Genomic DNA, 22,985 nt, shown 5'->3' on the forward strand with positions numbered 1-22,985 from the left:
TATATACTTTATATTTAGTCAGTGTTTTGTCATATATTCATTAATTTTAGTAAATTTTCATTAATGAGAAAAATTAAACCAAATAATCAAACATTTTATATATTAATCTAAACATGTATCAGCGTAACAAAATCCTAACTTTATTGACTATGTTTGGATTATAGATTTGATTACATGAAACAACCATATTATTTTTGCATTTTTCTTATTTTTGGTCATTGTTCTTGAGATGTAGACTGATGTATGCTTGCATACATTGGTGCACCCAAGGATTATCTTATTTTGGGTACTTTCAAAACTCCCCAAATCACTTGCACTCTCATGCGACGCCTGGATCACTGTGAAAGCTATCATGTTCAAGAGAGCATGGGGATCCTGAAAGCTCGGGCCAGACATGACGGTCTTCCTCTTTTAAAAGAGCATCGTCATGGAGACGCTTCCGACACCACACAACATTAAATGGCAGAGCCGCAAGAGATATTCGGTTGCATGCACACACGCAACAGCAAATGCGTGCAATTAAAGAGGTGTTCTTCATTTCACATCCACCTCGATGTTAGAGTCTCAGCGAGAAGCTTGCCAACCGATGGACTTGAAGATAAGTCAAGTCAAGTCAAGTCAAGTCTGCTTTATTGTCAATTCTTCCACATGTACAGCACATACACACAGAGAATTGAAACTGCGTTACTCTCAGACCCTTGGTGCATACAGGTAACACTAACAGTAGAACATAAATACAGATATACAGATTAAATATAAAATACAACTATACAAATATACAAATAAGGTCAAATGCAAAAAAAAAAAATATTAAAAAAAAATATATATATATAAAGCAGCACACGGCACATGGCAGATCAAAAACACAGATACGATCTCACGCACACACACATCTTCATGTCTGATTATAGTTAAATGGGGTTGTGTTGAGTCTGGTCGCTATACACACAGATCTGGCCTCACCCTAAGGATTTTGGGTAATGGAACACTGCAGATCCACATCTCAATAAGTGTAGAAACAGGTTTCCTTTCTCTCGTTTTCTCGTTTCATCCCGTTTCTTTCTTTCAATCTCTTACTCTCACTTTTCTCATACCATAATGGATTTTGCTCTTCATCTTGTTCATTTTCTGTATCATGCCCGTAAGATGAAAGTTTTTAACTAAAGAAAACAAGATAATTCACCTATAAAATGAAAATATCGTCATCTTTTACTCACCATCATGTCATTCCAAAGCAGTATGACTTATTTCTGTAAAACAAAAAAGAAAAGATTATGAACAGATTTTAAATTCAATTGGAGCCAGGAGCTTTCAAAAACATTAAAAAAGCATAAAATAGCTTGTGCTATATTTTAAGTCTTCTAAAGCCGTACAATAGCTTTGTGTTGCAAACAGAGAAATTTAAGTTGGTACTTCTTGATAATCTCCACCTCTAGCGGGCTAAAACCACATCATTGAGTAAGTGAGTTTGAAAACTGATTCAGTCTGATTTGTGAATGAACTGGTGAATCATTCAGGTGTTGCGAACTGGATCAAGTGATTCATTGAATGATCTTATTCAAAATAATGATTCATTCACAAATGAGACATTGCTACTATAACTGGTTCTTCTAGACAGCAATGAGAGTAGATGGGTATCAAATGGACACATTTGCTTTACGGTTGGTATGGAATGAAATATCTATTTTCTAAATCCTTGTTATTGATTTTATTGTGAATGATTCACCTATGCATGTGTTTAATGTTTTTCAGCTTGACCTCATAATCTGTAGTTAAAATATCATAACTTTCAACGAGGCAACACATTTTTCTCGTGATATATCTCTCCAGTCATTTAGTCTGCTTAAACCTTTGCCCGACTTTAAAGGGGTCATATGATGCGATTTCAATTTTTCCTTTCTCTTTGGAGTGTTACAAGCTCTTGGTGCATAAAGAAGATCTGTAAAGTTGCAATTTGGTTAGTTTGGCCTTCCAAAAGAGGACGATATCTGCTTCGTCATGCCTAGAGCTGATCCGTGCTGGTCGCTGAGGAAATACATCAACTTCGCGCTGTGGATCGCCGGATCAGCTTTCACCGTGGACGAAGTGGAGTCCAGCCCGGGGTCGTCACATGTGGTTGCCGCAAGCCCACACAAGCCTCACTCAAGCCGGCCTCTGCTCACTCTAACCTGCTGTGTGTGACGCTGTGTTTCGTTGTGAAAGCGAAACTACTTTGTTTGGTCTTCCAAAAGAGGACACGACTAGAAATCAGTGGTTAAATTGTATTTACAACACTGTTCCAGAACAGTTCAACCCAAATATTCAGATGTGTCCAGCGCATTTTATGGAGGACTGTTTCCTGATAGAGTAGACTACAATGCAGGCTGTTCTGACTCACAGACTGTAAGTACGTTTTCATATTTAAAGGATTTGTCACTGATGATTCAAATGCGAGTTTTGAGCAGTGTAGAGGAGGGCTTGTTGTTTGTCATTTCTCCGATCACAAATGCAGGCATGGTTTTATGTTTACGCGATGCAATGCGATGCGACGCAATGCGTAAAAAGACAGTATAAGTCATTATAATCCGTAATTATGTCCCCACTGGATGCAACAAATGCCTCGTTTATAATGGGTTTTAATGCTTTTGTCTCGTCCCTCCGGCCGGGACACGGCATCACAATATGGTAAGGGACGTAACATTTCTGTCACACACTTGAGGTATTCGGCCAATCACAACGCACTGGATAGCTGGCCAATCACAGCACACCTCGCTTTTCAGACCAATGAGCTTTGTAAAAATCTACGCGTTTCAGAAAGGCGGGGCATAGAGGAGAAACAATAATGTACAGTATGTGGAAAATAATGTGTTTTTTGAACCTTAAACCGCATAAACACATTTCATTACACCAAATACACAAAATAATGTTCTTTTTAGCAACATCATATGACCCCTTTAAGATTGCATTTAGATCTGCCTCAATGCAATTATCAACCACTATAATTTATTTTTATTTTTTGATAATCCATTTTAGGTGATATAATATGGAACAAGAGACCTGTTGCTACTTCCTTTACATTGCATCTTTAAGTCTCCTGCTTCTCAGATTTTTCTTCTGAGGAAAGACCCTATAATCTCACGTTTCCTTCAGATTTTCAAAAGAGATCTGAGTTTGAAGTCTCAAACAATGATTGGACTTTCCAAGATTTTAAAGTCTGCAATCAAACATCAAAGATTTCAGTATGAACTCAAGCACTTTTCAATCAGATTTTCCAAGATTTCAAAGTCAAAAGTAAGAGATTTCAGTATAACTCAAGAATTTTTTATCGAATTATACCGAGACCAAGTAATCTGAGCTATGTAAACCCCATTTTAGCTCTCTAATCTTACTGTATGTTGTCAGTTGCTGTTGAATGATAACTGTTGTCTATTCATCTATTGTCTAATTAACATTTTTGTCTATTTTTATTTCTCCTAAGGAATTGTTGGAGTAACACGCTTAACTGTGAGTCTCCATTGAGTCTGTTGAGCGATGAAAGAGCAATACAATTTTTCTCTGGTACAGACAAAGACACTGATTGTATCTGTACACGCACACATGCATGTCTCCTGGCTTCCCCTCTTTGGTGTCCTCTGATTTTCCAAAACATCTTAGTGAGGGAGCGAGTGAGAAAGAGAGAGAGGGATCATCATAGGGTCTCTGTGGAAATTTTGGTGTGGTAGACAGGCCTGCCCGGTCTGCTCTTTATTTAACAGTGGGAGTAAAGAGAGATGAGCACTGTGTGTGCAGATAAATATAGTGTGAGAACAGGCAGTCTGCTGGGGAACTCTTCACGACCTAACACCACTAACTTTCTCAGACCGAGAGAAAAGTTGAGTGAATTACAAGATGCAGGTCATCAACGACCATCAGTACACACACTCATGTGGCCAGATACAGTGTAGTTTATACACAAGAGATAGGATTGCACGCCAGAGAGAGTAAACCACCTACACACACTGTCCTCCAACACACACACACTCTCTCAATCTTGTGGAAACACAGCAGATTCTCAGTTAGAAGATGACCTTCCAGGCACTCTTGGCCAAGAAAGAAGTACAGAAAGAGACAGAAGTGACACGCACATTCAAACGTGTCCAGCTGCTCCCTCGGGTTGCTATTAGTTTGTAATTGTAATGAGGATGAGAGAGTAGGGGAGAGCGGCTTCAGGGCGAGCCACAGTGGAAAACCTGCAGAAATGATGTCAGAGCAATCGCAACCACCGATTGGAGTGGAGATTCCCGGCGAGAGCCTATAAAACCGGGAAAGACAACAGCAGGAACCAGCAAAGGCAGAGAACGTGAGAAATTCCAGGAACTGCACAGTGTCCATCTGTCCATCCCCGTGTGACTGAAACCGAATCAGATTAAGGGTAAGGAGCCTTGGAGAAAGATCAACCTGCATGTTCCTACAGGGCTGTGTAAGTGTGTGTGTGTGTGTGTTTGGGTGGAAAAATGAGCAGACAGGTGTATTTGAAGACGTTTGTTAGGAGTCGCAGTAGAATAATGCTGGTTAGTTGGTACAGAATCTGCTGTTTGATAAGCAACTGTGAATTTGTTTGAGCTCCAGGGTTACGGATGAACCAGTATCGGAAACATCCTGTTGATGTTGCATTACTGCAATTGTGACACAGAGGTGTGAAATCATGTCTGGTATCAGAGAACCGTTGAGAGTGTCTTTGAGAGAGCGAGTGTGTGTGTGTGTACATGCAGGGTGTCCAGTAAGGTGTGTGTGGGCAATGGAAGATGGCTGGAGTTGTTTATTTTTGGGGACGGAAAATGCTAAAGTTAGCCCATGTTGCTGGACAATGCATTTCCCCATTCGTGGGGAGAGGGGCTGCATCTCAAATGCCAAGGACGGGACACTCTGTGTCAAATGATAGGTGAAAATGCATTACTGGGCAGTTTTTAAAGATACTCTGCAATCCTGCAGAAGAGTTTTTAAAAATTTATAGGAGAAATACTGTAGCAGGTGTTCATATTAGGTGAGAAAAATTAGTTACACAACATTCAAAATTTAAATGAACAATTAATAAAAGGACAAAACTAATAATGGGTTATGCAAATCATGGATTACATGATTCAAGGTCAGAATTTCTCAAATGCTACATTTAGATTTTTGATTTTTGTCTATCTTAGCTTTGTATATCTATCTATCTATCTATCTATCTATCTATAGCCTTTTATTAGATGTGGTAGGGGTTTTTACTAGTCACTGGATTTTGCATTTATTTCATATATGTATACATAAGTAATTAAAAAATAAATAATGTTTAAAGGAATTTTCACAAATATCAAGATGAATGTCATTTTTACAGTTGCAATTAACACATCTGCCAGCAGACAGCAGTCAAAAAGTAAGATTCAGTGCTGCATCATAATCTAAATAAGGTAAATCAAAAAAAGTGAAAGAGCTAAGGCAATAGTGTTCTCATAAAATATTTACTGTAAATAAATTGATCATCACTATAAAACGTTTACGCAAGTGATACGAAACTACAGTAACGTGCAGTCCTGCTGTGAGGATGTTTTTGTGTGAGTGTGGTTAAGAGTGTGTTTTGGGGACACACAGGTAGGGGTGCAGGTCAGAGTGTGTGTTTGGGCTGAGTTCATGTGTTTGTGTAGAGGGTGTGTGTTAGAAGCATTCTCACACTCTCGCGGCTGCCGGACTGCCCAGTCAGAGTGTATTTTCACAGATGGAGTCTGGATGAATGTAAACACCGCCCTGTATCACAGTAATTCAACACAGTGCTGAAGCTGAAGTGTGTGTGCGCACGCTCAATTGACAATGCACTGACACAGAGACATAAAAACTGTAATCACTGAAATTATGTTGCTGTATATATATATATATATATATATATATATATATATATTTACTATCTTTTTTAAGAAATTCAATTTCATATATATATATATATATTTACTACCTTTTTTAAGAAATTCAATTTCATCAACAAAGATGCATTAAAACTGATCAAAAGTGATTCCTGAAAAAAACACAATTATCATAATTTCCACACAAAAATAAATAAAAATAAAATAATAATGATAATAATAATAATATTTCTTGAGCTGCAAATCGGCATAGTAGAATGATTTCTGAAGGATCATGTGACACCTGAAGACTAGAGTAATGGCTGCCAAAAATTTTGCTTTACTAGCACAGGAATAAATTACATTTTAAAATATGTTAAAATAGAAAACAGCTATTTTAAATTTAAATAATATTTCACAGTATTACCGTTTACTGCATTTTTGATCAAATAAAAGCAGCCTTGTTGAGAATAAGAAACTCCAAGACCCCAAACTTTTTGATGGTTTTTTATAATAGGTTATTCGATTGTCAATAATCACATTGTTAATTGTATTGTAATTGTATTGCAGATGCTGGGTTGTGGATGTGTGCTGCTCTCTGGTCTGCTGACACTGACCTTGTTCCACTGCAGTGTGGAAAGTCTTCATGTACCCCAAGAAAGATCAGAGGTGAGTCCAGGTCTCGCTGATATATAAATATATACAAACTGTATATGAGAGAGAGAAAATAATGTTATATTGTGCATTTTGGGAGGAAGTTCACTCTGCCGGTCCTCAGAAACACAAAAAAACAGACTTAATGTACATGATAAGACTAACTGATGCATAAACTGTCATCTGCCTGAGTGTTCTATAAATACAGTGGAGATTCCCATTGAGAGCCTCTGCAGGAGGCAACCATCACCCTCTCCTTATGAACATGAGCTACCTGTCTGAGAACTGTCTGTCACTCTTCCTGTTTCTTCATAGGAAATAAGCCAACTTTATTATTGCATTTTAAATGGTCTTGAGTTGGTCTCTCTGGGGTGATCAAGCTGCTGTTTTTTGCAAGCCCAAGGTGGTCGACCAGCTATAACTTGCTTGATAAAGGTCGGAACCATATCCATCAGCTGGACCCAGTGAACTTGGGACCATAAATATCTAGCTTGGTCCAGCTAGAACCCATGTAAAACCAGTCTACCGCCTTAAAATGGTGCTTTGATGATGAATTGTCCATTAGAGAGAATTGTTTTTTAGGAAGACTGAATTTTCTGACAAATTTGAAAACTGGTGTAACTGATTGAGACATAATTTGCATTACACCATGCATTTCCATTTATTTCCAATCTAGTATGTGGAACCATCTATCGTGGAGGTCCAGCGAGGCCAGACCGAGCAGAAGACCTCAGGAGCCGTGAACGTTAAACTCCTCCTGCACGACCAGCTGGTCCGACTGGAGAACGATGTCATTGAGACCAAGAGGAAACGCAGCTTCCCTGGATCCAACACGCCTCTTGACCGCCTGTCAATCAGCACCATGGATCCCAAAAGCAACAAGCAGAGGTAAGAAATGAGAAAAAGGAAACATTCTTCTTTTAGCTTGGAAACAGAAGGAAAAATTATTCTAGCCTGTGAAATGATGTAAATTAGAATGATCCCAAACAGATGATGAACCATAGCTTTGACTGGCCATGGCTCGAACATGTACAGTTTTTATTGGCTGAAGTCTGTCATGCACAGCTTGATAGCTTTGTGTGAGCCTGTTTGTGCTTTTTACAGTTCGTGTTAGTGAGACCAGCAGGGGGTGCTCACCCTGTGGTCTGTGTGGGTCCTAACGCCCCAGTGTAGTGACGGGGACACTATACTGACAAAAAGCACCATCTTTCGGATGAGACGTTAAACCGAGGTCCTGACTCTCTGTGGTCATTAAAAATCCCAGGATGTCCTTCGAAAAAAGAGTAGGGGTGTAACCCCGGCATCCTGGCCAAATTCGCCCATTGGCCTCTGACCATCATGGCCTCCTAACAATCCCCATATCTGCTGATTGGCTTCATCACTCTGTCTCCTCTCCACCAATACGATGGTGTGTGGTGGGCGTTCTGGCGCAATATGGCTGCCGTCGCATCATCCAGGTGGATGCTGCACACTGGTGGTGGTTGAGGAGATATCCCCCTTCTATGTAAAGCGCTTTGAGTGCCCAGAAAAGCGCTATATAAATGCAAGGAATTATTATTATTATTATTACTAAGTGCAATTAATGTTTTGTCTGTAGTCCCACTGGTTAAAGTTACTTCTATTTCTTGGGTGGAGTCACTGTGGTGTGGATTGAGGTTTTGTGTGACATAATAAGTGTCTGATGCTGATTTACGGGAACGGACAGTCCAACTGTGCTGATGACTGTAGCATCGGACTTCCAGTCAATGATCAAAACTGTTTTATCTCTGTGAATGATTTGATCTCCCTGCTGGACGGGACATGCAGTGTAACTCAGCATGGCCTGAGGCTCTGACAAGGCTGTATCTAAATGATCCTCAGCACTTGATAAGATCAGGACAGAAGCCAAGAACAGCAGCGAAAGCGCCGCGCCATGCATTATCAAATCTCAACACATGAATCCATCTGTCATGAGCCTGATAAACACATGAAAGCTCACGAAAACCGCTGCGTAGTTGTGTGACTGTTCCATGGATCCTCAGTAAAGATTTTCACCTTGAAAGCCTGTTAGATTTTGTTACTAGACTTCTACATTTTCTCAAGAAATCTTTCAGATCTTCTTCCAAATCTTGAGTTTTCCAGACAAAAATCGAGATATGGCCATAGAACAAATGTGGATTTTAAAAAAAACCTAGGTAGCAATACTAATAGACTATTACTAGTAGCACTGGAAAACTGGCCTCCTACTCAATAAATACTTCAGTATACACTCAATTTACCAAAAAACCTGCAGGATAAGAAAAAAAAAACATATATTAGAAATTACCAGTATATTTTTTGTTACATTTATGGACATTTCCTTCAACCCTAAAACCTGTAAAAAAAAAAAAAAATCAATATGGAAAATGCCTTCATAATAATGGTACATTGGGACGTCACATGGATACGCTGTTTTCGCTCAGATCAAATGACAACACAGTAGGAAACAGATCCGGCGTGACGCAGCTGACACAAAACAGCATACATTGTTTACGTCCAGCTAATACTCTCCAAACTGGCACTACAGGGTGATGTGGAGGAGACAAATTGTTGAATAAAGTCGTTTTTTTTTCTTTTGCGCACAAAAAGTATTCTCGTAGCTTCGTAAAATTACGGTTGAACCCCTGATGTCACATGGATATCTCCTTGCTACGTCTCTGGACTTGGGAACATTTCAGTTGTATTGCTGTCTATGCAGGGTCAGACAGCTCTCAGATTCCATCAAAAATATCTTAATTTGTGTTCCGAAGATGAACGAAAGTCTCACGGGTTTGAAACGACATGAGGGTGAGTAATTAATGACAGAATTTTCATTTTTGGGTGAACTATCCCTTTAAGAGTCATATGTTAGTATGCTTAACGATACTCACATTTTGCCACTCAGCAGTATGTGAAGGAAAAGGGAAAGAACAGTAACCCACGATAGTGAGTGAGCGACTAAACGGTTATCTAAAGCAAATGGCTGATTTCTTTGCGTTATGTCCGCAGGCAGGTCGTTGAGATGCCCCGGCGACGAGTCAGCATTCCGATTGACCGGATTGGCGTAGGCCGTCTTCCCAGCAGCCGAGGATAGACCCCACCTCTGACCACGCCCCGACAAACAGGTAAGATCAACGGTAATCTCTTGTTTAAATGTATTGTAAAATGAAAATAGCATATACTGCAAATTATATTCGGCATAATATGTTGTATTTTGTATTTATATGTTGAATGTGTATTTTGTTTGTTCTTTGTTCCACAGAGGGTAATATCGCAGGTAGATGATATGCATGATAAGCACACCAGCCGGCTACTCACTAACCACTGAACGATCTTAGCGTTCTCAACACACCTTTAATCATCTGCTCCAGAGCTGTTGTTTCTCACTGATTACTGATTTAGACCTTCAATATCCGATCAAACGGTTTATTTCCCGTTCTGACTCATCATCATATAAATTCAACATCTAAACTGTATTGCTTTCATGAAATGAGTTCCGTTTATGATGTCAGAAGCATTAGCCAATCAGAGAGGAATCTGCTCATGGCTTCCATTATTGCACATCTCAATATTTACTCCAGTGCCTCACGACTTCTCGCTTGCTGTAATATACATAACTATTGTCATTTTCTCACTTTGACTGGAGGCTGTTCAGCCTTGACAATAAAACAGATGAAAATCTACAATCTGTCTTGTTTTATTTCAATTCATTAATGCAAGCTGCTAAAATATTTGCAGAATAAACGAGAGTGCAACTTAATTCTGGTGCTGATTAGTGAACGCGTCTATGATTGTTGATAGGCTGGTTGGTGTTGATCCTTTTGGTTACCCTTGTAATTTTTTGTAAGTGAAGACACTACTGTACAAGTAAATATTTAGCCTACCTGGGGAATAGAAGGACAATGAAAGTGAACTCTTAGTTTGTGGGTAATAAGTTGACAGACAAATAATAAAGCTATCACACAACGTTAGATAAATACAGCAAGTAATGCACCAGGTTTTTTTTTTAAACATTTATTTAATTCATATTACATCGATGTGTGCAAATATAACAATATCAGTGCATTTTTTATAGAAATGTCTAGTGGTTTTTAATTGGAGTGTAACCATTCTAAAAGTATAACATTTGTGCTGAGATATGTAGGTGTATAAAACTACACATTTCTTTAGGTTTAAATGATTTATATTATAAATATAAAGATGTGTATGATGTCTTTTGCTAATGTACTATATGGTGTCATTGAAATACTTGGCATAGGTAAAAATTTGTATTATTTTTGAAAGAAGTTTTTCATACGCACCAAGGCTGCATTTATTTGTGCAAAAATACAGTAAAAAAGTAATAATGCGAAGTATTACTACAATTGAAAATAACCATTTTTTATTTTAATATATATTAAAATGTAATTTATTCCTGTGTTAGAGAAGCCAAATTTTCAGCTCCAGTCTTCAGTGTCACATGATCCTCCAAAAATCATTCTAATATGCTGATTTGGGTGCTCAAGAAATGTTTATTATTATGACCAATCTTGAAAATGGTTGTGCTGCTTACTATTTTTGTGAAAACTGATTTTTTTTCCAGGATTTTTTATGAACATTCTATTTTTATTGGAAATAGAAATGTACTGTCTCTTTTGATCAATTTAATGCATCCTTGCTCAATAAAAGTATTCATTTGTTTTAAAATAATAAATCTTAAAACACTTACTGACCCCAAACTTTTAAACGGTAGTGTAAAATACATGCTGTCTTCATAGGCTAAAAACCTCAACCAGTACTGAAGGGTAATAAGATTTTATGAGAGTATAGTATAAGTTTTAAACAACAGCAGATGTTGAAAAAGGATGAAGGATCCAAGCAGAGGGCCAAAAATGAGATGAGTAAAATGCTATTGTCTTGATGAATATATGGTTCTTTCTAGTTAACTAAAGCGGCCAGCGCAAGTTCGTACCATCTGTACTACAAATAAATTCACAAACTGCTAGCCTATGATTGTGAACACTTCTGGGTGTAATTCTTGCCTTGCTTTAAGTTAGTTTGTGGAAAATAATAAGAATGATAAAATAAGATGACAAAAATAAGAAAATAAAGAGAGACTTCCAGCTCCACTACACTTTTCCAACTTCCTCACCATGAGCGGTCCACATCCATGTGCCTGTGTAGCCAGTGGACGTAGTTTGCCACCCGAGTGTACACCCCATACACCCTCTGACTGCCACATTCCTCTGGCCCACCCCAGGACACCAGACCTTGTGCCGCCCATCTCCCACTGCGGGCATCCTGGGTGACAAACGCTCCCCCACTGTCCCCCAAACAGGTGTCCTGACCGCCCTCGTAGAAGCCAGCGCAGAACATATTGCTGGTGATGTTGTAGTTGATGGAGCGTGATGCATAACTAGCTTCACATTCGTCCTGAGGCACAACCGGGAGTTTCACATACTGGAGCAGCTCGGAGACGGTGCCTAAATCTGAGGTCAAGCCACTGGTGGAAGCAGAAGCGTTGGCTGTGTTGATGCCCCAACCAGCCACTATACCCAATGTGTTGGGCAGAGGCATCAGGGCATGACCTTTTACACCAGGCCTTGGTAGACACACGGGTCGTATTAATGCAGACAGCACCACCTCCTGGCTGAGTTTAATCAGAGCAATGTCATTGTTATAGTTTTGAGGATCAAACTGAGGGTGGAGGATGACTTTCGCTACAGACCGGTTGGTGGCCAGGTGCTTATCCCGTACGTCTGTGAGGCCCAAGTGGACTCGGATGTGTTCAGAAGCGACAGGGTCAACGGAAAGATCGCGGCGGTGAGATCTGAGAACGTGAGCAGCTGTGAGAACCCAAGTGGAGGAGAGGAGAGCACCGCTGCCAAACCAGCGGTCCTCGGGGACACGGGACACATCCTCTACTGAGAGCAGAACCTGCCAGGGGAACAGACCGGGGGATGCTGTTCTCCCACCAACGATTCGCTTCTGTTGGGCTGGAAAGAGCTGTGACTGCTCGCCACATGCTGAAACAAAAACTTATGCAAGTTAACACAGATATGCATAGCAATCTTAGAAAAAAATACAAGTAAACCTTTTATTAGACATATTACTCTTTTAGTTGACAGATTATGGAATCACTGGAGTAAAATAGTTACTTTGTGCTTTGGAGAAGGGACATTTTTATAATATAGATATATAAATCATTATTATATTTTACACACTTTAAGTTGTATTACTCAGCACGTTTTTCAGTTGTATTTAATATGAATTGGTCTGCCTGTTTGAAAAAACGTCAATAAACAATGTTAAAAAAATAATATTAAAAGTTTAGGGTCTGTAAGATTTTTTTATACTTTTTGAAAGAATTCTCTTATGCTCATGAAGGCTGCATTTATTTGATTAAAAATGAAGAAAAAACAGTAATTGAATCAACTTTTTAAAAATATATATTTTAAAGTTTTATTCTTGACATGGCAAAGCTGAATTTTCAGAAGTCAGTGTCACATGATTGTTCAGAAATCATTCTAACATCAATTAATATTTTAATATTAATATTCTTTGTGGAAACTGTTAAAAAAAATTCAGAATTTGATGAAAAAAGTTCAAAAGAACACAACTTATTTGAAATATTTTTTGTAGAAAAGTGTATGTATTTAGTGTCACATCAATTTAATACGTTATTGCTAAATAAAAGTATTAAATTCTTTAAAAAATAAAATCTTATTGACCCCAAACTTTTGAAAAGTAGTGTACAGTATAATATATATTTAATTTAAATAATATATAGTATAATGTAATACATATCATGTAAAACAATGTTGTGAATTTTTATCTTTAGTTGTCATACAATTAGTAAGTAAACAGAATGAAGTCTCATGAAGCTGAATGTGTAACTCACAAAAATGTTTCCCAGTCAAGTCAAGCTGAGGTTCATTGAGGTCAGTTATGAACTGCGTAATGATTTTTGAATGATTCAAAATGGCAAGTTTTTTTTATTTTAGTCATGGTCTGATGTCCTGCAAAACATTTCCAAAGCATTACATTTGAAGTTTGAGTCTTACCAAGAGGAGTGCTTGCTAGTGGAGTAGGAAGCTGAGAATCCGGATTGGCACTCAAGGTTCTTTCGAAATCTCCTACAGTAAATACAGGTTATACCATGCCAAAACTATGAACACGAAGTCCTACTTATAATAAAACAACTAAACAAAACTGAATAGACATTAATTAATGCAGTAGTGATTTTAAAATAAGTGACTCTCAGTAACACACCATACCTGGTAGACAAGTGGGCAGAGGCGTCCCGTCCTCACTCACCCATTCCCCACTCTGATGACAGGTGTAAGTGTCTGTAAGGCCAGTCAGAGTCAAATACACAGTGACATCTAATATGACTTAAATGCATCAATGACTGACAGTGAAATACTCACTGTTGACCTGGGGAGAGTCTCTGCAGCTGTACTGGATTCTGGATCCAAACACAGTACTGTTTCCAGAGCTCTCAAAAATCACCTCACCCAGTACTACATCCACTGGACCACAGTCAACCACTAAAGGAGATAATGAGAAAGAAATTGAGTCACAGAGCTATATTAGTCATTTTTTAATTCTTTGGATGACGAGTTTGGGTTGTGTCATATTTTACTTTGATTCATATTTTTATCTATTTCTTGAATGTTTTTATTATTAAAAAAGTTCAGAAAGTATGGCCTTATTTGTTTAATGGATTAGATGGGAGGATTTATTTGAGCAGGATGAGATGAAAACTGTATGACTCACAGGATGTTAGGAATGAATCATAAACTATAGAAAAACAATTACAGGAATTCTCAAATGTGATTGGTGGATTTTACAGTAGGACATGCACTGCGCATTATAAGAGGATTTATGATGGAAAAAATTTTATGAACAAATAAACCATTTAAACAGTGAAGATCACAATCATACCAAACATTAAGTGTCCACTCTTCAACATGTGCTGTCCGTTCCCAACAGGTGAGGTAGTTTTGTAGTCTGTCCTGTCTGAAAATCTAAGTGCATTTATGTATTTCTGTCTCAAAATGAACCAAATGGTGAAAGTAAAATGTACTACTGACTAAGGGATGTATAAATATATATAAAAAAAAATATCTGACTAAAGATCATGTTCACATCCGTACATGTGCATGCCCACTGGTTTATTTCCGCTCAGACGCCCTGTTTATCAAACAGCATTAATGACCAGTAGATGGAGACATTCTATGATACATAAACTCAGTGTGGACTTCAAATCACACTTTCACTGTCAGAACAACAAAACTAGACTTAGGCATGGAGGATGTAAACTTAATACTGATAATGTTTAGCACAGACAGCTTGTATTAGCTGTAGCAACAAAATCCGATATAAAATCTATCATCAAAACAAAGTGACAGATCATTATTTTCCAATTTGCTGTGAATTTATCAGAATTAGTGTTTATAAGTAAAAATGCACCTTACATACTCATAGACAACTGAACTGAGTAAAAACAGTGATATTTATTTAACTCTTTATTCATCATTTTATTAAATGCATTTTTGCCTTTTTTCACAATAGAACCAAACCTCAAACTCTGAGTAAGAATTGTTGTAATTTTAGGTTTGTTTTTATTCACAGGCACAAATTAAGGCTATGCCTGAACGAACCCAAACTAAATTTCCATTAAGTCTAGGACTAGTCTTAACCTTGTTTGTAACATGGGAAGCAAACCTAGTACAAATACAGAGATTTAGGAAATTCATCTTTGTCATGAGATACTTAAAATATGGCTGAAGAATAATACCTGAATGCTTTGAAATATTGAAAAGAAACACAAATCTGTGCTAGTCTTTTATGTGCAATAAAGCTGTATTTATTCGATAAATAATACTGAAATATTGTTCAAATCAAAGCTGAATGTTCAGCATCATTAATCCAGTCTTCAGCGTCACATGATCCTTCAGAAATCATTCTAATATGCTGATTTTTGGAAACATTTATTTTTATTATCAATGTTGAAAACAGTTGTGCTGGTTAATATGTCTGAGGAAACTGTGATTCTTTGATGAACAGCATGTTAAAAAATCTTTTGTAACAATATACTGTCATTACTGTCACATTTGATCAATTTAATGGAAACAAACTTTTTATCGGTAGTGTATTTTTCAAGCTCATAATATATTTGTATTTTTTTTAGTTCATAGTGGAAGTTCATTGGCTACCAACCAATTCCTTTAGATTTTAACTCAGTATCTGATTGGTTAAAATGCTTGGTAGGGAACGATGCCTCCTTTGAGATTCCTTCTCTGACGGCAGCAAGGAGAAGAAGAAGAAGAAAAGAGAGAAAGGGCAAGTGAGAAAAAAAGTCAGGAGGAAAACAGAATTACAGTCTCTGTTAATAGACTTACTCTTACACAGCGGGACGTCACTGCTCCATTTCCCATCCCTCTGACACTCAATCTGATAATGCTCAAATTCTTTATCCCCCTGTAAGAGAGAATGTGAGTGTTAGTGTGATGTAAAACAGTACTGATTTGTTTCAGTTAGCTTGCATCAGTCACTGGATTTATCAGCAGAAGTGAATGGCGACTTCTCCCTGACCTGTCTCAGTGAGTATCCAGGGTCACAGGTCAGCGTAATGTGATCTTTGAAGATGTAGTTAGACTGCAGAGGCTCCAGGTGTCCATTAAGGGGCGCCGCAAGAGGAGAGCATTCAGAACCTGAAGATAACATTTGCATCTTTGCCACAGTACCATACTCAAAAAGTAATTAATATGATGTGATTCATTTTAGTAGTAATATGCATTGGTCAGTCTCTGACCGGTGGAGGTGTAAGTGAGTTTCCAGCCAAGATTCTCTCCAGTGCTGTCACTGTGAAACAGGATGTTGACTATGTTACTTCCTGTCTGGATCTTCCCTGGTGACTGCTCACCACAAAATGGGCCAAAGTCCTTGTCTCCTGCATTAATCTGTGGATAAAGCACCATTGTCATTATGAATTTTTTTATGTTTTATTTTTTCAGCCAAATTTATCATTAGTGATGGGAAAAACTACGATTTTTGAAACTGAATCAATTGATGCAATTGCTGCACAAAATGATTTACATTTTCAAAGCACACAAACTAACTTCAAATGTTTTATTAAAACACATAATCTAATCTAATCCCATTAAATATGAAGTGTGAGTGTCTGTATAATATGCATTACTCTATTAATGTGTAGGACTTGTTTTGCTTTTTTATGGAGAACTTGGTTAATCAGACCAATAAAAGATTAAACTACAATTCTTCCTTTTTATTATACAATCGTGTCATTAAAACCCATATAGAGGACAGTTCATGTTAACAGTTCACCACTGAAATTTCAAAACAGTTATGATGTAATAAAGCCTCATTTACTGAAATCAAGTCACTTTTGTGTTTTGATACACACTCCGAATCACTGGTTTGAAAACTAATGATTCGCAAAGGTTTCAAAGCTTCATGAACAGTGTTTCAAAAGCACCTATTAACATTATCATACTATTTAATTATGATTAGTGATGTACTGAAATAATTTTTTTATGAAACACTGAAACTGAAATGAAAGTTTTTATTTAGCCAAAAACTGACAATGAAAATGTATTAAATAATCTATTAACTGATCAAATTTATTTAATGTTCAATACTCAAAGCTGAGTTGTATACAAAAATGTAAATAGCACATAAGGCAGTTGCTACATCAACTTTTTATTGACATACTGTATTATTCATTGTTTAAAAAATTGCTGTTGTCAAAAAAAATTGTTTTCAAGACTCAAGATTTATTCAAACATCCATTAAATAATTAAGGCAACAGGTTAAATTAAAATATAATGAATTTGTAATATAGTGCATATATTTAACAAAATGCTCCTCGCTAGAATTTTTTTTCTAGCTAATCAACAAGCTATGGCCATTGAATTCCTTTTCTGAGGTAAATGTAATGTTAAGTGACATATTATATTAGTAATATAACAAATTATATTTAAATATATTAACTAATTACAAGTTGTAATACTTCATTCGAATTTGTCAAATGCAATGTTCTGGCAATATTTTTGTATAATGATGGTTAAACTGTGTATGTGTTTATTCTAAAAAACACTGCAAAAAAAATTTGCAAGACTCTCACTTTGATAAAGTCATAGGGGCAGGTGACTTCAGGGTGGTCTTCAATGTCAAAGGTGTCATCAAACTCCAGAGTGATTTGAAAACCCTCCTCCAGCTCAATGCGGTACGTGCAGTCAGAGCTTTTGGGGTACGGTTTAGGAAAATCAGCGCTGGTGATCTCTCCAGAGCGCTCCGTGTACACGCTTTCATTACACTCCACTGCAATGATTACAGATACACATATATATAATTCACTATCATTCAGTATAGCATTCAAAATGAACACATTAACAGTGATCATAAAATGACTAAACAATAAGTCCTTCTACTGTAAATCTTCTGCTAAAAATCCCTCAAACATAATTATGTTTGCAGTGAAATGCATGGAAGCTGCAGTAATAGCTCTCATTCTAATCGGGTGTTTGAAGTTCACAAGTTTATCCACATCTCACTGACCACCACAATGTAAATATTTAGCCGTTGGTGCTTAGCTACAATCAGCTGAGGAGGGGGCAAAGGCTAGACATAAAACAGACACACTCCAACACACACTTTAACTACCACTACAACACATTACAGCAACATAAATCACGATAAAATGGCAAAATTCTATGTGAGCCAACATTATATAAATATGTGCACATTTGTAATTAGTTGACTTACACAATGTAATCTCGAAACAGCCTGCTGCAAGGTTTTTCCTAAAGTACTGCTTTATAATTAGGAATTCCAACAACTAATACTGGATAATCCAACGGTACAAGATTTATTACAAATATCTATGCAATTTAGAGCAAATGTTTGAGAAGAGCCCACCTACACAGCTATATTGCTTTCGGTTTTCATCAAATATAACTGTTTTTGAACCGATGTTACAACTAAGTATACAGCTAGTGCTCACTTATAAGCGTGTTAGGTGACAGAGTCATGCACACACACTCATACAAAGGGAATGATCTCTTTAGTTGTGATATGAACTTAACTGACTAACCAACATTTTCAGGAGTATTAGGAGACTTAAAGGATTTTCCTCATCAAGCATATAAATATAAATAATGTTTAAACTCTACCACCTTTTGGCACCAAGGAGAAAATGAAATGGGTCAAACTTTGACTCTAGTAAAAAAATCGGCCTATTATGTTTGTTACAGAGTGGGTCACTAGGTTGACATGAACATGCAAGTTTGTTACATTAGAGGAAAATCCAACTATAACACAAAAGAGGTTGTTCTGATCAAATAAAGAAAATGTAGCAATTTTGCTATTTTGAAATGTTACCTTTGCAAGTTCTGTTGTCAGAATGAAGCAGGAACCCACAACGACAAGAACAGTAGAAGCCACCGATGTAGTTGTGACAGAAATGATCGCAGACAAGATCTTCATCATTTCTGTCTCTGCATTCATCTACATCTGCAGGAAAAAGAAAAGAGAATGAGCAAATTGGACGTTGGAAACTGAAATTAATATGCATTGTTTTGTTACTTCAAACACTCACCAACCGCACTAAAGTGAGCCTCAAAGCCAGAGTAGCGTTCCTCATTAGAAAAGTCTGAACGGAACGCCACACTGAGCACGTTCCCGAGGGACGTGATGACATTATCAGCAGGAACCTGTTCTGTGTCTGTATTCTCTTTTCCACAAAACACAGCCAGCTCTTCGGAGTCTGAGTATACCTGTGTGAGCATACAGATTCTATTTTTAAATTAATGCTGTTCTTTTGAACTTTCTATTCGTCAAAGAATCCTGAAAGAAATGTATCACAGTTTCCACAAAAATATTAAACAGCACAACTGTTTTTAACATTTATAATCATAAGCAATGTTCATTGAGCAGCAAATCAGCATATTTTAATGATTTCTGAAGGATCACATGACACTGAATACTGGAGTAATAGCTGCTGAAAATTCAGCTTTGCATCACAGAAATAAATTACATTTTAAAATATATTAAAATAGAAAACGGTGATTTTAAATTGTAATAATATTTCACAATATTACTGTTTTTACTACATTTTTAATTATATAAATCCAGCCTCAGTGAGACTTCTTTCAAAACTGTTTATATACTAGTCGTACACAATAATACGTTTTCAGTTTCTGTGCAACTCTGCGTACACTTGAACAGATCGCCCACAAATGAAAATTCTCGCATCATTAAATCACCTTCATGTTGTTTCAAACTGGTATGACTTTGTCTCTTTCGCTATACACAAAAGGAGATATTGTACAAAATGTTCATGCTGTTTTTTTACACAACATTTCCACTTTTTCTACAGAAGAAAGTAATTCAAACAGATTTGGAACAACATGAGAGAGAATCAACCACACAATTAGAGGACTGAATACGTTCTCCTTTTCTAAATATACCTGCATGAACATATAAAAAGCCACACAATTCAAACACTCCCAGCTTCTTGCTTTGCATGTACCTACACAAATTACCCAAAAGAATGCTGGCAAACCCTCAATTTAAGAAATATCTGCACAAACACAAAAACTGGCATGCACATGAACACAATTACACTCAGCAGACAGCCAAACTGTCAATCAAACCAAAATCATACACACAAACACCGCAAGACCGAGACCACAGCCAAGTCTTCATTGTCCTTCTACAAACACACACACACACACACACACACACACACACACACACAAACAGCCCTAGACGTCTCTCTTATCTGGCTCCCAGCTTGAGTGTTTACTTTACCCGTGTCAGTGAACGGAGTGTAACCTACGGTTACCAAAGATGTCCGTAGGCAATTAATTCTTGAGCACAATGCACAGACAAACATCCTCACAAACACAGACAACACAGAGATACAGCAATTAAAATCAAATATGTTTGGGAGACATGCTTATGCCAATGCAAGAATCCTAATTGCACAGCTATTTCACCAGACACACCTCGAGCAAAATAGTTACACAAGCAGGTTAATAACACATATAAAAAGGACAAAAGAGTTCAAGTTCAGGACAAGCTGCGTTTCGCTGCAATGTCACACAGAATGCATGGAAACCCTATACATTAAATCCCCAAATGCATTTATATGTGGTATGTTTGCAACAGCCATGTGTGTGTCTCTGAAAGAGTTTTTTCTGTGCCCTTTTTTTTGTCTGCCACCCAGTTTTTGGTCCACTGCCGTGGCTTGTTACCATGGCAGGTTGCTGTGGCACCCACTGGGGGTATTTGAATATGAATATGCCCCCCTGTGGTGTGGGCAACACATTGGCTCCTGTTAAATAAATGCTGTTAACTCCATTCGCCCGGGGTACCAGGGCATCTGCCACAGACCTGTCCGTCAAATGCTGTTCTCACCCATTCTTACCCATTTAAACAATGAGATCCTCAGACTGGAAATAAGATGCTTATAATAAAAGGCCTGGGAGTGCGTCTAGACTGATCGAGCTGTGTTTTAACTGTCGGAAATGAAGAGCTTTTGAAATCGACACCAAGAAAAGATGATAAACGGGTAATTTAAACTTTTGAAACACTAACACATACGTACCAAAGCACTACTATGTTTTTAGACATTTACCAAGGTTCTAGTTTGGTTGACATAATACAATTCCCTTAGAGTACCATAAAAATATTATTTTTATGGTAATCATTCAGTACCATAGTTTTACCATATGATACCGCCACAGTAGACCTTAGTCGACTCGGGGTAGTGCCATATTTAATTTTTAACAGGAATGAAAACAAGGCAATGAGGGAACGGATTGTACGGTTGTGTAACAACATACTGAGCTGAGAAAATGTCTTTCTGAAAAAACTTTTAGTAGACAAAGACTTTTTTTCAAGAAAATTACATAATTAACAACCAATATGGTGTGTGCCATTGTACAGACTGTAAGTCCATCCCTCACAGCCTCACGTTAAATTCAATATGGCGTCTACCTGATTAAGATCAATACCAGGCAACACTTGCTTCTGCAAATCTGGTAAGGTTAATGTTCTTTTGTAACATTTATTAAACAAGAATTAGTAAAGGTGAGTTTGTTAAAAATGAGACTGTAACATTTGTAAATATTGACTTACCTTCAAGTAGTCGTACTCACATAAGTATGATGGCTCCATGTCGAAGTACATAAAATAGAGTCGGATTTGATATCCATCTGGTACAGTTATATTCCACTGTAGATCTATCTCTTTCGGATAGGATTCAGGAAAGTTTGGAGACTTGATGGTCCCATACATGTCTGTGAGGTGGATGACTTGGGTCCACAAGGGCCATACGCACTGGGCCAAGATCACAATGACACTGTGCATAAAGGCATTTTATTTAAACCACGACATCAAATTCAACATTTTAAACATTAAGATTAAACAAAATGTGTCAAATATTCCATTAAGTGAGTTTAATTCAGTGGAATTAATTCCTGTAAGAATCTGAGAATGGGGGTTTAGTTGGAGAGGGAATAATTATAGTGTTCAGCAAAGCCTTAGTAACCAAAGATATGTTAGATTACACGTTATTCAGATTGCTTTAAATATTCGCAGGCGAACATAAATAGCGTTCGCTTGAAGTGGTAACCACAGCAACAGTACCGTAAATTGCAAACGGTTAGATTCCATATCCGACGGTACAAAACATGTAGGTGTCATTATTTATCAGTTGATCATTTATCACATTTTTATATACCCAGTATATTACAAAACGTTTTGTTTAAAACTGTTGACGTTAAAATAGTTGGCGTTAAAAGATAGGCAAAAAAAAAAAAAGAAATCACAGATTACAGCTGCAAAAATACTGACAGGAATTCTCTTAAATGACGTTGACCCCCCCTAAAAGGAATCATTCCCACGCGGACTAAATACGTCATGGATAAAAATTAATTCCAAGCTGGTTATAATGAAATTTGTTGATGATAAGAACAGACTGATATTATTTTCGATACGTCTCAGACGTGGAATCTATTCCTTAGCCTACTGAAGAAGAGAAGCTGAAGACGTGAAATAAAGTTCTCACCGTGTAAGCTCCATGACTTTAGAAATTCCTCTGTAAGTGGAAAATGTGCTGCAGTCTGAACTCTAGTTTTCCTCCACACGTTACATTGCAACTGTTTACAATGAGTTCTCTCCCCCCACGGACTGTGTATGTGTCGGGACTCGAGGCGGGGTGGAAGTTTGTGTTTTCTCACGCAGCTAGTTACTTGCACAAAAGAGATGTATTAATATGTATTAAAACAACAACAACAACAACACGTGGATGGTGTTTTTTTTTTTAACAATGCAAGTAGCAATTTGAATAAAGAGAAATACATTATGGCAGGATAAATGATGTGTATGCATTTCAAAAAAATAAAAAGCAACCAAAACTTTTTACATGCACAGGTGAAATTACCGCCCGATATTGTGATGTTCACAAAATAATATGGACATGAACAG

The 22,985-nt window shown here is 37.3% G+C and overlaps 2 protein-coding genes across 2 annotated transcripts; one reads left to right on the forward strand and one right to left on the reverse strand.

Moving 5' to 3' along the window:
* Positions 1-4,297: 4,297 nt before the first annotated feature.
* On the forward strand, positions 4,298-10,151 carry ostn (osteocrin). The gene is made up of 5 exons (XM_016507728.1): positions 4,298-4,390; positions 6,405-6,503; positions 7,165-7,376; positions 9,495-9,610; positions 9,748-10,151. Exons 2-4 carry the CDS (start codon positions 6,405-6,407, stop codon positions 9,577-9,579), a joined length of 396 nt encoding a protein of 131 aa, XP_016363214.1. The 5' UTR covers positions 4,298-4,390; the 3' UTR covers positions 9,580-9,610; positions 9,748-10,151.
* Positions 10,152-11,164: 1,013 nt separating this feature from the next.
* masp1 (MBL associated serine protease 1) lies at positions 11,165-22,706 on the reverse strand. The gene is made up of 12 exons (XM_016507727.1): positions 22,567-22,706; positions 21,636-21,858; positions 19,090-19,267; positions 18,873-19,004; positions 17,617-17,813; positions 16,285-16,432; positions 16,065-16,183; positions 15,872-15,950; positions 13,895-14,014; positions 13,742-13,813; positions 13,529-13,600; positions 11,165-12,490 (listed from the first exon to the last, which is right to left on the reverse strand). Exons 1-12 carry the CDS (start codon positions 22,578-22,580, stop codon positions 11,613-11,615), a joined length of 2,232 nt encoding a protein of 743 aa, XP_016363213.1. The 5' UTR covers positions 22,581-22,706; the 3' UTR covers positions 11,165-11,612.
* Between the last annotated feature and the right edge of the window lie 279 nt (positions 22,707-22,985).

The sequence above is a fragment of the Sinocyclocheilus anshuiensis genome, unplaced genomic scaffold (assembly GCF_001515605.1).
Source record: "Sinocyclocheilus anshuiensis isolate Anshui unplaced genomic scaffold, SAMN03320099.WGS_v1.1 scaffold758, whole genome shotgun sequence".
Classification (NCBI taxonomy): Eukaryota; Metazoa; Chordata; class Actinopteri; order Cypriniformes; family Cyprinidae; genus Sinocyclocheilus; species Sinocyclocheilus anshuiensis.

Coding starts and splice junctions, on each gene's coding strand:
- ostn (XM_016507728.1), top strand. CDS start 6,405: ATGCTGGGTTGTGGATGTGTGCTGCTCTCTGGTCTGCTGACACTGACC. Junction 6,504..7,164: donor TACCCCAAGAAAGATCAGAG/GTGAGTCCAGGT, acceptor TTTCCAATCTAG/TATGTGGAACCATCTATCGT. Junction 7,377..9,494: donor CCCAAAAGCAACAAGCAGAG/GTAAGAAATGAG, acceptor TTATGTCCGCAG/GCAGGTCGTTGAGATGCCCC.
- masp1 (XM_016507727.1), bottom strand. Junction 17,814..18,872: donor TGACAACAGAACTTGCAAAG/GTAACATTTCAA, acceptor TAATCATTGCAG/TGGAGTGTAATGAAAGCGTG. Junction 12,491..13,528: donor ACTAGCAAGCACTCCTCTTG/GTAAGACTCAAA, acceptor TTTTTGTTTCAG/CATGTGGCGAGCAGTCACAG.